Consider the following 13,571-nt stretch of genomic DNA (forward strand, 5'->3'; position numbering starts at 1 on the left):
ATACCTAGAGATGTGTTTTGTGGCCATGTGAAATCTCTTGGATTGCGTGGAGTCTGATGTACTGGATTGTAATTTCCCTAAGTGTTCACATTTGATGAATTTGTGTTTTTCATCATTAATGCCTATGAATCTTTGTTTGATCTTTATGCATCTTAATACTTAGTGTATTATTTTAAGTTGAGAAAGTATGTCGGACATATATAAGATTAGCCCACTCACACGGGTAATCGCCTCTATTTACTGTGTGATAAATAGAGATGAGACTGTTTTTAAGCTTATTATCTAGGTGATAATCGAGAGCTCAAGCTTAAAATACGTATGTCGCCTTAACTGGGTGTTAAGATGAGGACATAATACTTACTATGTCCGAAAGTAAAATACCCCACATATTTTACTTTATCTGTCTAAGATGCCAGATGTGAGTTCTGATGAATTTTGTAAATGAGTAGATACGTGAACTCAAGTTAGATATTGGGTATGTCTGAACTATCATCTGTACGGTATTGAAAGGTGTAGACATACGCTCCATGGGAAAGGAGTTAATACCGTAATACGTATTTCATACTACGTATGCATGAGACGACCAATAAGAGTGGCAAAAAGTTTGATCTCAATTTTTATGTCGTGTGAGACTCTTGAGGAAAAGAGTTCCTCAATTTTTTAGTCCCCTCATGACTCTTACTTATTCTCAAAATTTCTATTTAGTGTTTGCTATCTTAGGATGTTGCCAATGGTCATGAGTTTGATTCGATCTAATGGGGCATTTCTAGAAAAGCAAGCTGAACTGAAATTGAGAGTTTGAAGGGAAGAGGAATATCGAATTTGGATAATCACATTATAGTTTTTGTATTCACCGGTTAACCAATTATGACCATCTTTGTGATAATCATAATTGTGAATACAATATATATATATATATATATATATGTGTGTGTGTGTGTGTGTGTGTGTGTGTGTGTGTGTGTGTATCATTGTTTGAAAGAGATCAAGAGAAATATAAATGTGATCAATCGATCTAGGGTATTGCATACTAAATCTACTCGGAGTGTGACGCCCATTATGAGCTGCTATATATTCCTAACAGATGTATAGCAACGAGCTCTCAAAGTATGCTGGTCGCATGGATTATTCACCGGTATGAATGTTGAAGAGAGATAAAGATAACCCTGTTCGGCCCACCATGTGCGAGTGGGAGATGATGGTTTTATTAGTAATGGGCTTAAGGCCCGTCCGCCCAAGTTGGGCCGAAAAAGCCCGGTCCACGGGAATACGGCCCGTGGATGGGGGGACGTATAAAAGGGAGGAGAGAGAGAGAGAGAAGACAACTCTTGAATAATTCAACGTACGTACGTTCCTTTTCCCGCGCTCTCTCTCTCAAAAACAAAAGAAGAAACAGTAAGCATAAGGCATCGTTCTTCTTCCCTTCAAGGCGCCATCATATCGAACATGACTAGATTTTCTTCCTCTAATCGGCGTCGGTGTCTAATCTGTGGCTAACAAGGTACGCTCAAATCCGTGGTGTGCTTTAGGATCGGTGATACGTGTTTTTCCCGAGCTTCGCTTCCGCATTGATTTTAGGGGTTCGATTTAGTGTCGAATCCGGTTTTCGGGGATCCGTTATTCCCAACACCACTCTTTCCATCCCCAAACCACAACCGGATGGCAATTCCCCTTTATCTTGAACCATCAAGTTGCAATCATGTTCGTACATTGAAACCCACCCGATTAATCCTCCATAATACTAAAGAAAATCATTTCTTTAGGATCTAGAAACAGCTTTGTTGCATCACCGTGTGTACATATGATTCAGTGGGCACTATCTCCGAGTAATCTTCTCTGAGCATGGAATTTGCAAGGCGTGGTGATTAAAGGTGAAGTCAATTGAAGAAAAAGAAAATAGTGGAAGGAGACGTGGTCACTTAAGGGACAGCTAAAAGGTCACATGCTTTTTGCTATTTAACAATCTATCTGAGCCTCACTTCTCTTTTTCTATACTATTTTTAATCCTTCTTTCCCCGTTCGGAGGAATTTTTCAAATGAGAACAAGGCCATGTGCCAGTGAGACAAATAGTGGGAATCTTGTATTTCAGATGGCATCGTAATATTATATCTCATAAATGGAGAGGTTGAGATAAGGTCTCTTTTTGCCTTTTTGGCCCCATACCTCGAGCTTCTATTGCACTTTCGGCTGTGAGGCTTCTTCAATCAAAACCTTTTTATTTCTTTATTCATTTATTTATTTTAATTTTGGTTTCAATTTGCCTTTCATTGAGTGTTTGTAGGGGAAACGTTTTTTTGAAGCCAATCAAGTATTTCAAATTTGAGCTTGCATGCACAAGCTTGCACAAATTTACTTGCCTCCTTTTACATTTCATCCTAAAGAAACCCTTATTCCTCTATATAAAATGAGGCAAGAATGAACTGTCAAAATTGTAACAATGAATTGAGAACTACTTTGTCGGTGCTCTCCCCAGAGATATATCCTTGAGCAAGTAAATCAAATTAAAGCAAGACCTAAATCAAGGGATCCATTTCCAGGTGGGTTGATTTACCTAGAACCCATACAATAAGGGTCGGTTCCAATTTTGGTTGACCCCTGAGCCTCTGTCAGTCAAAATTTTGGTTGCCCGGCCAAGTGAGGAAACCATGATGTCTCGTAGGGGTGATTGGGTCCCGGGTGATAGATTCCGGGACCAACCCCGTACTCCGACCTTGTTTGCATGGGACCCCGACCCGACCCACCTTTTTTCTGGTCCGGTTCCAAGGTTAACCCTGTTGATATTAGAACTTGTTTTGCAACCGCCAATCTGTACGACTTCGAATTTTATTTTAATACATGAGAAAACAACATAATGTTTCTAATTTATATTGAAATATTAAGCGTAATTAATAAGTAAATTTCTACCTCATTTCGTATGTATTAACCAAACCAATTTACCCGAGATTAGGTCGCGATAGTTTGGCTACTCCACTAGGTTTTTTTTGGGATCACTTGGCAGGGGGCCTTCTTCGTTCCTTGGAAAAAGAAACACAAAAAAAGGAGGAAAAGCTTGAGAGTCAAGGTCAATGTCAAGAGGCAGAGGAGACGTGGGCAGCGTAGAGAGGGACGTGAGGGAGACGTGACAAGCCAGGGAGAAAAGAAAAAAAAGAAAAAGAAAAAAAAGAAGAAATAGAACAGTGCATTGTTCATCTTCTTCATAGGCTCCCTCCTCATGCCATAGCTGCCGATCGCTGTGCCTGTGTCACTGCGGCCGCACCATCGCGCCACCGCCGAAGCCCCCTCACATGCGAGCTCACACTGCCACTCATCGCCCCTGCTGTGGCCGCGACAACCCGACACCTCTGATCGCCTGAAGCTCCGTCGTTGTCGCCCTTGTTACTATGAAGCCGCCACTGCACTAGCACCGCGGCTTGGCTCCTCGCGACACCAACAACCAGTGAAGCCGCAAGGTCGACAAGAAGGCGTACAATCTGATTCTCAAACCGGTCCGGTCAATCCAGTTCCCGGGTGGGTAATCCCTCGAAACCGGTTCCTGAACCAGTTCAAACCGGTTCTGACTTTTAGGAACCAATTCCCGGACTAGTTTCAACGGGAACCGTTTCCCGACCCTGTTTTCCGAGTGGGCCGGTCCGGGAACCGGGTTTACCCAGTCCGATTGCACACCCCTAATGTCTGTAGTTTAAAAGTGCAGAATAAGTTTGGCAGGAAAAATAAATGCTAGATGATGAAACGACGGCATTTTCAATTAAAGATGGAATTGCACTATCATTGGCGTGTTGGATCCTGGCATTTTCTTTTCTAGAAACACATGATGAGTTTGCTAGTAAAATTTGGGTGTCAACAAATGCAATACTATCTCTCTCATCTATATTATTTGTCATGCAACCTTAGTTATAATAGAAGCAACTCTCTTCAATAGAAATATATTGAAGAGTGGCGTAAGTACCTCTCCAACATGACATGTGTTACATTTTTTGACTAATTGTCATCTAAGTAGTACCACTACCGAGACGTGACACGCAACATGGCATGGCATGATACGCCAATACGTCGTTTCTTAAAAAATAGAGGATTTCAACACATTAGGACATGTATATATGCATGACAAATTATCATTTTTACGATTATTTTAATCAAATTAATTTGATTCAAATTCACAAATGAATAAATAAAAAGAGTTTAGAATGAATTTACACTAAAAATTAATCCACCATTTGTTTATATCATTCATTGTTTCAATTTGATAAATTCAATTACAATTCAATAATCCATAAAATTTGGAGGACCAAAAAGCAAGCAATCCATATTCTGAACTCTAGTGTCAGAGTATATTGGAAGAGAAGAGGAAAAAAAAAACTCGAGGGATGAATTGTGTATCACAGGAAGTGAGAATCAAAATAAAAGGGAAGACTATATGTTTCTTCTATCACAATTTATTATTCTTATTTTTTTATTTCTGTACATATTTACATTTTGACTCCTTATTTATTCAAAAAATTTAAAATTGACCCCTACATTCAGAATTACGTGTCGGAATTTCGAAATCACATATTAGAATTCCGAACACGAGTATCAGAAAGTGTCGAGAAAGTTGATCATGTATTAGATTTTTCGACATATATTAACCAAATATCGGAGAATATCGGACATTCCAACATGACAAGAAAGCTCCCAAAAAGTGTCGGTGCTTTATAGATTATTACTTTTGTACATATATTAGTGTAATTCTCGTGGAAAATCAAGAATTCCCTTCATTTTAATAAGTTCACTAGTGTTATTATTTGTTATGATATTTTTATTATCCTGTAAAAAGAGATCGATCAATTGAGTACAGGTTAGTTTATCACGTGATATGACAATCACTCTAAAGTACTTTAAATCTTTTTCTCGTAGCAAAATTGCTAGTAGTTAATTAGATTCTCGAAATACGAGCATCAAATGACTCCAACATTGTATTTCCCTTGGTAATTCAAGCTCTGTGGAGCTCTGTGGAGCTATAACAAATCAAACATGCATGCAAGTGGCAGCAGTAGAGAACACGTTCATATTCTTGAAGGTACACAAGCTTGTGAATAGGTTATTGTTAGAAAATCCAACTAAAAAGCTTAAGATAATAGGTGTAGGGAGATTACAAGCATATAAAAAGTATATACACCATATAGTCAGACGTGTGAAATATTTCAACATATATCCTCTTTTATTGTTCAAAACAAAAAATCTGCCTACCCGAAAATTTAACGAAACCAAATGAATAAATAGTTGTCGCGGGAAAACAATGAGAGGAACCTAACATAGAACGTGCAACAAACAGATAATACAAAAAAACAAATGATAGACCAACAAACAAAGTAAACACCAACAATGGACTATTTCCAATTATTCCATGCTTCATCATGCATCCTCCTCGTAGAGTTTTAGTTAACCTTTGCACACACTTTCCTGACTTCACCAGCCGTTCCGGTGAGCACGCCGATCCGACCCATGTTCACCATTGACACTCCAAAGTCCTTGAAGAAGGTGGATCCACCGGTCTTGATCTGGAGGTCAATGTACGCCTTGGTTTCGCTATCATCAAGAAGTGCGGCGTCCGAAGTGAAGAGGCCTCTTCTCTTCGGGATCAGATCGAAGTACTTGATGTCGAACGTCCTCACACTTCCTGGGTCCATCTCGATAAGGGTGGTTTGGTCATTCGGCTTGCACTTGAGCTTCAACCTCGCTATGTAGTTAGAGTCGAGCTTGGGGTCGGTGTCACCCTTTCCGGTGAAGTTGTAGAGGCGGTCGGAGAAGGAAGAGCAGTGTGAAGTTCCAAGGGTGTGGCCACCTGGTCAATAGAAATCAGAATTAGCATGATCTAACTTTACAAATTACGTTTTCTCCTCGCAGTGCAGACTGTTTATGAATCTCGTGCTCAAATTATAGTTTCTTCCTATTAATTTATGTCAATTTCCACAAAATAATTGATAAAGCATATGAAGCAATAATTGAAGATTAGGTGTTACCTGATAGGACGACAAGGTCCTTCACACTGAGGCCTCTCATTGCAAAATCTGCTTTCAGGGTTGTAATGTTGGCATTAGGTGGTACTAAGTTGTTAAGCGCCTCATTTAAACTAGAGACGTTCCCATCTCTTCGTCCAGTTTCCACATCATAGGAAAGACCTCTGGTCTAAAGTGACAACAAAAAGAAACTCAATTCCTATATAAATATGTTTTTCTCTTATGGAAAAATCATTGAGTTTTATGATGCACGATGAAAAAATAATCTCGGTTTTGACAAGCAGTAATTAGATCCGAAGATATGCGGAGTATTTTTTTTCCAACGAGAGAGCATGGATTGTCTGTGAAAATCGAGATTTCTACATGTCATATGTAAATGAGAAACATTAAAATTAGAATGAATAAATAATGCATGTGACATATGCATATGCGTACCGTGACGATGACATCTCTTGCGACGATGGCCAAAATGTCAGCACACGAAATGATGCCGGGACATGCCTTCTCCAACGCCGTTTTGACTCTATCGATCACCTGGTAACCGCGAAGGCTGAAATTCGGTGGCGCGTCCTTCTCGGCTTGATTGGTCGAAGAGTTCAAGAGTATTGAACCTTCGCAACCCTGTGGAAAACCCAGAGAGAAACACTATTCAACTGTGAGTTCACGCAGAAAACAGTTCGTATCCACGGACGAATCTAGAAAAGTATGTTGAGGGGCTAAACACCATTCGTTAGATTATAACCTGTTCTAATTGATGTTTAGCAGATGGTTCGACGAAAGTAAAAACCATTCTTTTCAGTCATTATACAGGTGCTCATAAGATAGTACTCTTCCTAAGCACAAGTAGGAAGAGAAGTACGTGCGCTCATTCATTCACTTACCCTAACGAAACAGTCGTGAAAATGCATCCTCAAGAGAGGGCCAGAGAGACTCGGAGCGACGGACATGACTTGACCAATGACCTTCTTCACGATGGCCTCTGCATTTGGGCATGTCTTCTGGTAAAACCCTACTTTGAGACCCTGACCGTGAGCGACCTCAGGGACAAGGAACAAGAACATCAACTGAACCAACAAACAAGACAAGAAGAGCTTCGGACAAGCCATTGCTTTGTGCCAAGAACGATGACTACTATCGCTTGATCTTAGTAAAAAAAGTAAGATAGGTAGTGGATAAAGGGTTAGGTCACAAAGTCAATGAATTTGGCACCCTCTATTTTACGGGAGGGAAGAATCTGTCTTTTGGCTTTCCGTCTTCTAAATTCTCTAGGAATTGAGAGTTAAATAAAAGTTAAGGAACCTTTACCAAAAAAAAAAAAATAAAAGTTAAGGAACTCTCTAACGGATGCTATCCCACATGGAGGTCTCTCGGCTGGGTTTCCTATATTAGAGAATTTTCAAATTAAGTGGGGCTACCTAATTAAGATTTAGGGGTTTGATATAAGGATTTTTGCTTGGTATAGTGGACCAAGAAAGTTACACATTTACTGTTAGATGAGTAGCGTGTGTTTGGAGTTTAGTTCTCTAACAGAATTTCTCTACACATTAATAATCAACTAGTTAGGATGTAAGTAATTTTTCTACCGGCAATGGATCTAATAAAAATTCGGTTCTATTAGTAGCTTGCCGTTCCTAGATCTTGCCGTTCCTTTCACTTTTTTTCCAGATTTTAATTAATTATTTGACAAAAGAACATTTTAGTTTATTAATCGACATTTTCAACAGAAGAGGCTATCATCAGCACACTGGAAAGGCCAAACATGGAGGCCGGAGGAATGACGGCTGAGCATCATAACGATTCACGAGCAAATCATCATATTACTATCGCCACCACCATCTCTGGCATCATCGGTGATGGCAAATGCACCGTAGCCGGAGGCAAATGCATCATCTGAGGTGTAGCTCGAGACGTACCTCTCTTTCATGGATTCTTGATCCCAAGAAGATTTTCGTCTTCTTTGCTACCTAGTAAGCGATCGAGTATCCTGACCTGCAATTTCCTACATTACTTTTCAGGTTCATTGCCGATCTCAAAAGGCACTTACGCGACAATCGCATAATTGTTTAGCTGTATTAAACCAAAATTACAATATGTCTAGCTATACATTAAAGTTATCAATTGATGATTATTCCCTTTCACTGAAACATTTCCCTCTCTATGTGGCAGATCAAGCATGGGAACAATCCTACTCATATATTCCACTCTTTCCATCCCCAAACCACAACCGGATGGCAATTCCCCTTTATCTTGAACCATCAAGTTGCAATCATGTTCGGACATTGAAACCCACCCAATTAGTCCTCCATAATACTAAAGAAAATAATTTCTGTAGGATTTAGAAACAGCTTTGTTGCATCACCGTGTGTACATATGATTCAGTGGGCACTATCTCCGAGTAATCTTCTCTGAGAATGGAATTTGCAAGGCGTGGTGATTAAAGGTGAAGTCAATTGAAGAAAAGGAAAATAGTGGAAGGAGACGTGGTCACTTGAGGGACAGCTAAAAGGTCACATGATTTTTGCTATTTAACAATCTATCTCAGCCTCACTTCTCTTTTTCTATATTGTTTTTATTCCTTCTTTCCCCTTTCGAAGGAATTTTTCAAATGAGACCAAGGCCATGTGCCAGTGAGACAAATGGTGGGAATCTTGTATTTCTGATGGCATTGTAATATTATATCTCATAAATGGAGAGGTTGAGATAATGTCTTTTTTTGCCTTTTTGGCCCCATACCTCGAGCTTCTATTGCACTTTCGGCAGTGAGGCTTCTTCAATCAAAACCTTTTTATTTCTTTATTCATTTATTTATTTTAATTTTGGTTTCAATTTGCCTTTCATTGAGTGTTTGTAGGGGAAAAGTTTTTTGAAGCCAATCAAGTATTTCAAATTTGAGCTTGCACGCACAAGCTTGCGCAAATTTACTTGCCTCTTTTACATTTCTTCCTAAAGAAACCCTTATTCCTCTATATAAAATGACGCAAGAATGAACTGTCAAAATTGTAACCATGAATTGAGAACTTCTGTTAGTGCTCTCCCCAGGAGATATGTCCTTGAGCAAGTAAATCAAATTAAAGCAAGACTCGAATCAAGGGATCCAATTCAAGGTGGGCTGATTTACCTAGAACCCATACAATAAGGGTCGGTTCTAATTTTTGGAACAAGAAACTGAATTGGGAGCCTTTGGAATCGACCTAAAACTGACCTAAAATTTAACAACTCCTTAAAAAAAATTACCAGCCTCAATTAGAATTATTACCAACTTTTCTGTAATTGAGTTATCACCTAATTTAAGCTACCAACTCTCATTTGAGTTAGTTGTTGATGTTTATTTTTTTATTTTTATGTCAATTTTTCTTATCTCTAAGAAAAGTAAATTCTATTATCTATTACCACCTTTTATTCAAATTTATTACCAACGCCTTAATTTACCAATTTCGTATGGAATTATCAACCTTTATTTTAGTACCTACTTTTTTTGTCCGATTAAGTTACCAATAAATATTAAGTTACGAACTTTCATTTAAGTTATTTTCAGATTTTTTTTTAAGAGTACAAACTTTTCCTATCGTTGAACAACTTTTATTACCCTTGCTTACCAACTTTTTAGAATCTTTTCTAAAAATTATAAATCTCAATTAGAGTATCTACTGACTCTTCTCTGGTCAAATTATCAATGAATTTTGCCTTGTCAATTCTTATTTGAGCTCATTACCAATATTCTAATTTTGCTCAATAGATGGATGATCTCGAACGATGAAATTTCTAAAGTTGTGTGAATTCAAAATATAACTTAAATATAAGTAGGTAGTTGCTATCTTTTCAATTTATGAGATAATTTTGCACAAAAATTCATAATCTTTCCGTCAGTGTTGCAAAAAACGGAATCGGCCATTCAATTGCATGAACTCATAGGAAACTCTAAACGGATTAGTATGCAAAGTAGTATATGGGATATCAAAAGAGTAATGACAAGAAGTGAAAGGGATCAAATATTATCTCTCAACTCTCTCTTGGCTAATTCTATCCATCGATCTCGTTGAGACTAGATTTTGCTTGGGTCTTTCCACGCAAAAGAAGAAAAGTTAAATAAAAAATAAAAAATTCATCTGTCCCAGAATCCAACCAATTATGATTGTTTTAGCAATAATAATAGATAAGATTTCATTACAATTGTTCAAGTGATTGGACCCATCTGAAAATTCCATTAGCTAGATTTTTAACTTAGCTAGATATCACATTTCCCCGTTGAATCTTTGTCTCAAATAACTTTGTTATACATTTATTACTTGATATTTGTTTTTGATTCTACAAAACAGATTGTGTGATGGCATCGAATGTTAACTACTTGTATAATAAAACATTTCCCCTAACCATTGTAATAAGAGCAATAAGTTTAGTGACTCTTGATATGGATTGCATGCTCAAAGTGGCCTTGTGGCAAAAATCTGGGGCTTAAGGGTTAAGTTATGGATTTAAACTCCGAGTTATGGTTTGGATTCATCCGAAACTATTGCGAGGGACTGAGTTCATCATCCTCACTTGACCATATGCAGCATAAATCTTGGACCCAAAATAGTAAATTTAGGTTTTAAGCTTTCGAAAATCGCATGTTGTTGCCATTTAAGGTTCGAATCAAAGGATTGTATTTTGTTTGTCAGTTAGAAAATCTCGCAGGCTGTTATCCTCAAAACTAATTTTTAGCTCTACACTTAATTAGAAACCCTAATCACTATTTTTCCTTTCGTTTTCCATGGATGTCATCTTCGAGCCTCAAAGAGGAAGACCCTTCTCAATCGAAGTGGGTTACTTCGACACAGTTCAAGAGATCAAAGAAAAGATCCAGAAATACCAAGGGATCCCCATGACGACACAAACTCTAATCTTCAACGGCCGAGTCCTTCAAGACGAGCGCAACGTCGAGCACTGCGAGATCCTACAAAACTCTCACGTCCAGCTCGTCGTGGTCGACGCCGCCTCGCCCCAAAACCTTCATAAGGCCGAAGAACCCTCGCCATCTCCGAGCACAAAACTCCAGCTCAACGTGAAGAGTGCTTCCTTGAAAGCACACGTCCCCGTCGAGATCGACGCGAATGACACGGTAGTGCGGTTGAAGGAGAAGATCCATGAGATTGAGGGCGTGCCTGCGGGCCACTTGGCGCTCCAGGCGAATGGCACGGAGTTGCAAGACCACCAGTCGGTCAGGGAGTGCGAGCTCTTGGACAATTCCGAGGTCGAGGTCTCCGTGAAACAATGCTCCCCGACTACATCGGCGGCGCCCGGCTCCTCCAAGAAGTTGAAGGTGATGGTGTTGCCAAAGTGTGGGACGAAGAGGATTGCGGTCGAGGTGAGTGCGTCGGACAATGTTGGGGAGCTGAGGAAGGAGCTCCAGAAGCTGCAAAAGTCGGACCAGTTACATCTGCCACAAGAAGGCTATTTTTTCATATACAAGCAGAATGTGATGGATGAAGATAGGTCGTTTAGGTGGCACCATGTTGGCCAAGGAGACACCATTGAGATCTTCAATGGAAGCGTTACGGGCGGATCATAGCTTCATTTTTTACTTGCCCCTTTTTTTTACTTCTATTCTAGTGATCTTCTCCCAATCTTTTGGATGTACACTTAAAAGTTGTGCTTAGTTTTTCGTATTTCGTGCACATCAAAATAGGCAACTTCCTGTTATCTAAGGTTGTTTTTATTTGGAGTAAAACCATTTCCAGCAAAAAAATTTCACACTCTCCACCTGTTTAGACATCAGAAAATGAATCAATCAACATAAAACAATTCCAACGAACAAAATTGGCATGCTAAGACTTTGAAAAATGAATTCCCCTCCCATGAAAGGGGAAATCATTTTCTCCAAAGAGACACCATGTGGTGTTGCCAATACAACATGGATACAGCTCTCTTTCTCTCTCTCCCTCTCCACTACTACCCTCTCATTTTCATGCTCCCAACCAAATAAGGAAAAGTCAATCATCTTTCTTAAAAATGAATTTCGAGTAAAATCATCTCTTTCAAGGTAAATTTTTTCACCCTAATTTTTACAAAAACACCCTGAAAAATCACACAAAGCCCAAAAAAAAAAAAGTTTAAAAGACTCCGAAACCTCAGCCACCAGAATACACCAAGGCCCTATCGCCGTATTCGATCTGAAACCACCTCAAATCCGAGTTTTAAGACCTTTGATCTAAGCCTCTCTCTCTCTCACCCCCGGTCCGCGTACGCACACATGCACAAACCAAATCAATGAAGTTTCGCAATGGTCCTCATCCACAAAAGCTAAGGTTTCGCGATTGTCTCCTGCAAAAGCAAAGCCTAACTCTAACATGCCTTGTCAATGAAAAGTCTAGAAAACTATGAATTACTCCCCTTTACCCTGTCATATCTTTTGTAGAATGGGGGCCTTTTAAGGGCTTAAATCAAACATCTGACTGGGGAATGGGGCAATGCTCGTCAATCTCTGGCGAAGAGGGAAGGCATGCCATGCTATATGCTTAGTAATAAAGGGAGGGCTATCTCGGAGAAGACGTCGTCCTTGCTCTCTCCCCTACGCACCAAACCTATAGGGGAGGCTTTGCATCACTCTAGCATCAATTGTGTTTGGTTGGCACATATGCACATTTCCCTTTTAGCTTCTGAGTTGCCCTCTACCCATCCTACCAAAAAGAAAAGGATGTATATGTAGATTCACTTCTATTCAATCTTGACCCTTACAACACTAGTTCACTCGTCCCCACCAGCTGTAAAATTTCCACGAACGGGATTGATATCACACATGGCAATTGCTTTCTTTTAGGTTAGGTTATCCGGTTTTCGATACGAAAGTTAGGAGAAGAATCTTGCGAACCTGGAAGCCTGTTGATGAAGTGGCTTCTAGCCTTGATCTTCGTAAGGTTGGACATTTTCCACCCTTCTCCTGAAGTTTCCTCGGCCAACCCTCCAATGGAATTCTTATGTTATTAGTATGATCTCTATCATCTCTATTCAATAAAGAAAAGAGGACCACTATATTGGGTCCACACGAAGGAAATTGAGGCTCATTGAGCTAAGGCTGTTGGTGTGAGTTCCGTTTCAGGCACATCAACATTGAGTTTTGGTTATTGGGTTAGCCTTCCCTTTTGGCCGAGTTAACGCTTTTATTGTCTCTTTGCGGGGTCAGTCATTCTGCCATTTGGAACTAGAGAGAAGCACTTCTTCTGCTTTTGTGGTTTCAATCTAAGGTGCATAGAGTAGCTTCATTACTAACTGGTCTTCTCTCAATCGGCATATTTTATATCCAAATCAGATGGTTTTCAAAGATGAACCGATCCCTTTTGTGCAAGATAGACGAAAAGCACCAGTAATGTGGATTCAATCCAAGGTCATCCCAGAAAATGAAGCTATGTCCTTTACCTTGAATTGTTATGTATAGATTGCGAGGCCATATTCTTTTTCCCTTTCACAAGAATTGGTCGCTTATTGAAGCTTGGCCCCATCATTTTCTCCCCAATGTATGCAACTTCTTGCATTTAAGAATATATATGTTCCTATTTGGTTGAGCGTTTATGATATGAAAAGCAGAGGTCCTGGCTTTA

General features: G+C 39.4%; 1 protein-coding gene and 2 pseudogenes across 1 annotated transcript; 1 reads left to right on the plus strand and 2 right to left on the minus strand.

Annotated features, from left to right (window-relative positions):
• The window catches only part of LOC120293124, a 173,605-nt pseudogene that overhangs the window by 143,672 nt on the left and 16,362 nt on the right, over window positions 1-13,571 (minus strand).
• Window positions 1-13,571, plus strand: part of LOC104445536 — a 165,881-nt pseudogene that overhangs the window by 79,076 nt on the left and 73,234 nt on the right.
• LOC120293123 (peroxidase 27-like) lies at window positions 5,380-7,103 on the minus strand. Its single transcript, XM_039311922.1, has 4 exons — window positions 6,879-7,103; window positions 6,433-6,618; window positions 6,001-6,166; window positions 5,380-5,822 (listed from the first exon to the last, which is right to left on the minus strand). The coding sequence occupies exons 1-4, from the start codon at window positions 7,101-7,103 to the stop codon at window positions 5,416-5,418; spliced, it is 984 nt and encodes a 327-aa protein (XP_039167856.1). The 3' UTR covers window positions 5,380-5,415.

This window comes from Eucalyptus grandis, chromosome 5 (genome assembly GCF_016545825.1).
Source record: "Eucalyptus grandis isolate ANBG69807.140 chromosome 5, ASM1654582v1, whole genome shotgun sequence".
In the NCBI taxonomy this organism is placed as follows: domain Eukaryota; kingdom Viridiplantae; phylum Streptophyta; class Magnoliopsida; order Myrtales; family Myrtaceae; genus Eucalyptus; species Eucalyptus grandis.

Bases quoted from the DNA above. Each gene is read 5' to 3' on its own strand.
- LOC120293123 (XM_039311922.1), bottom strand. From the start codon at position 7,103: ATGGCTTGTCCGAAGCTCTTCTTGTCTTGTTTGTTGGTTCAGTTGATG. The intron at 6,167-6,432 runs GTACGCATATGC...TTGTCACTTTAG, and splicing joins CAAGAGATGTCATCGTCACG to ACCAGAGGTCTTTCCTATGA. The intron at 5,823-6,000 runs GTAACACCTAAT...TCTATTGACCAG, and splicing joins GGACCTTGTCGTCCTATCAG to GTGGCCACACCCTTGGAACT.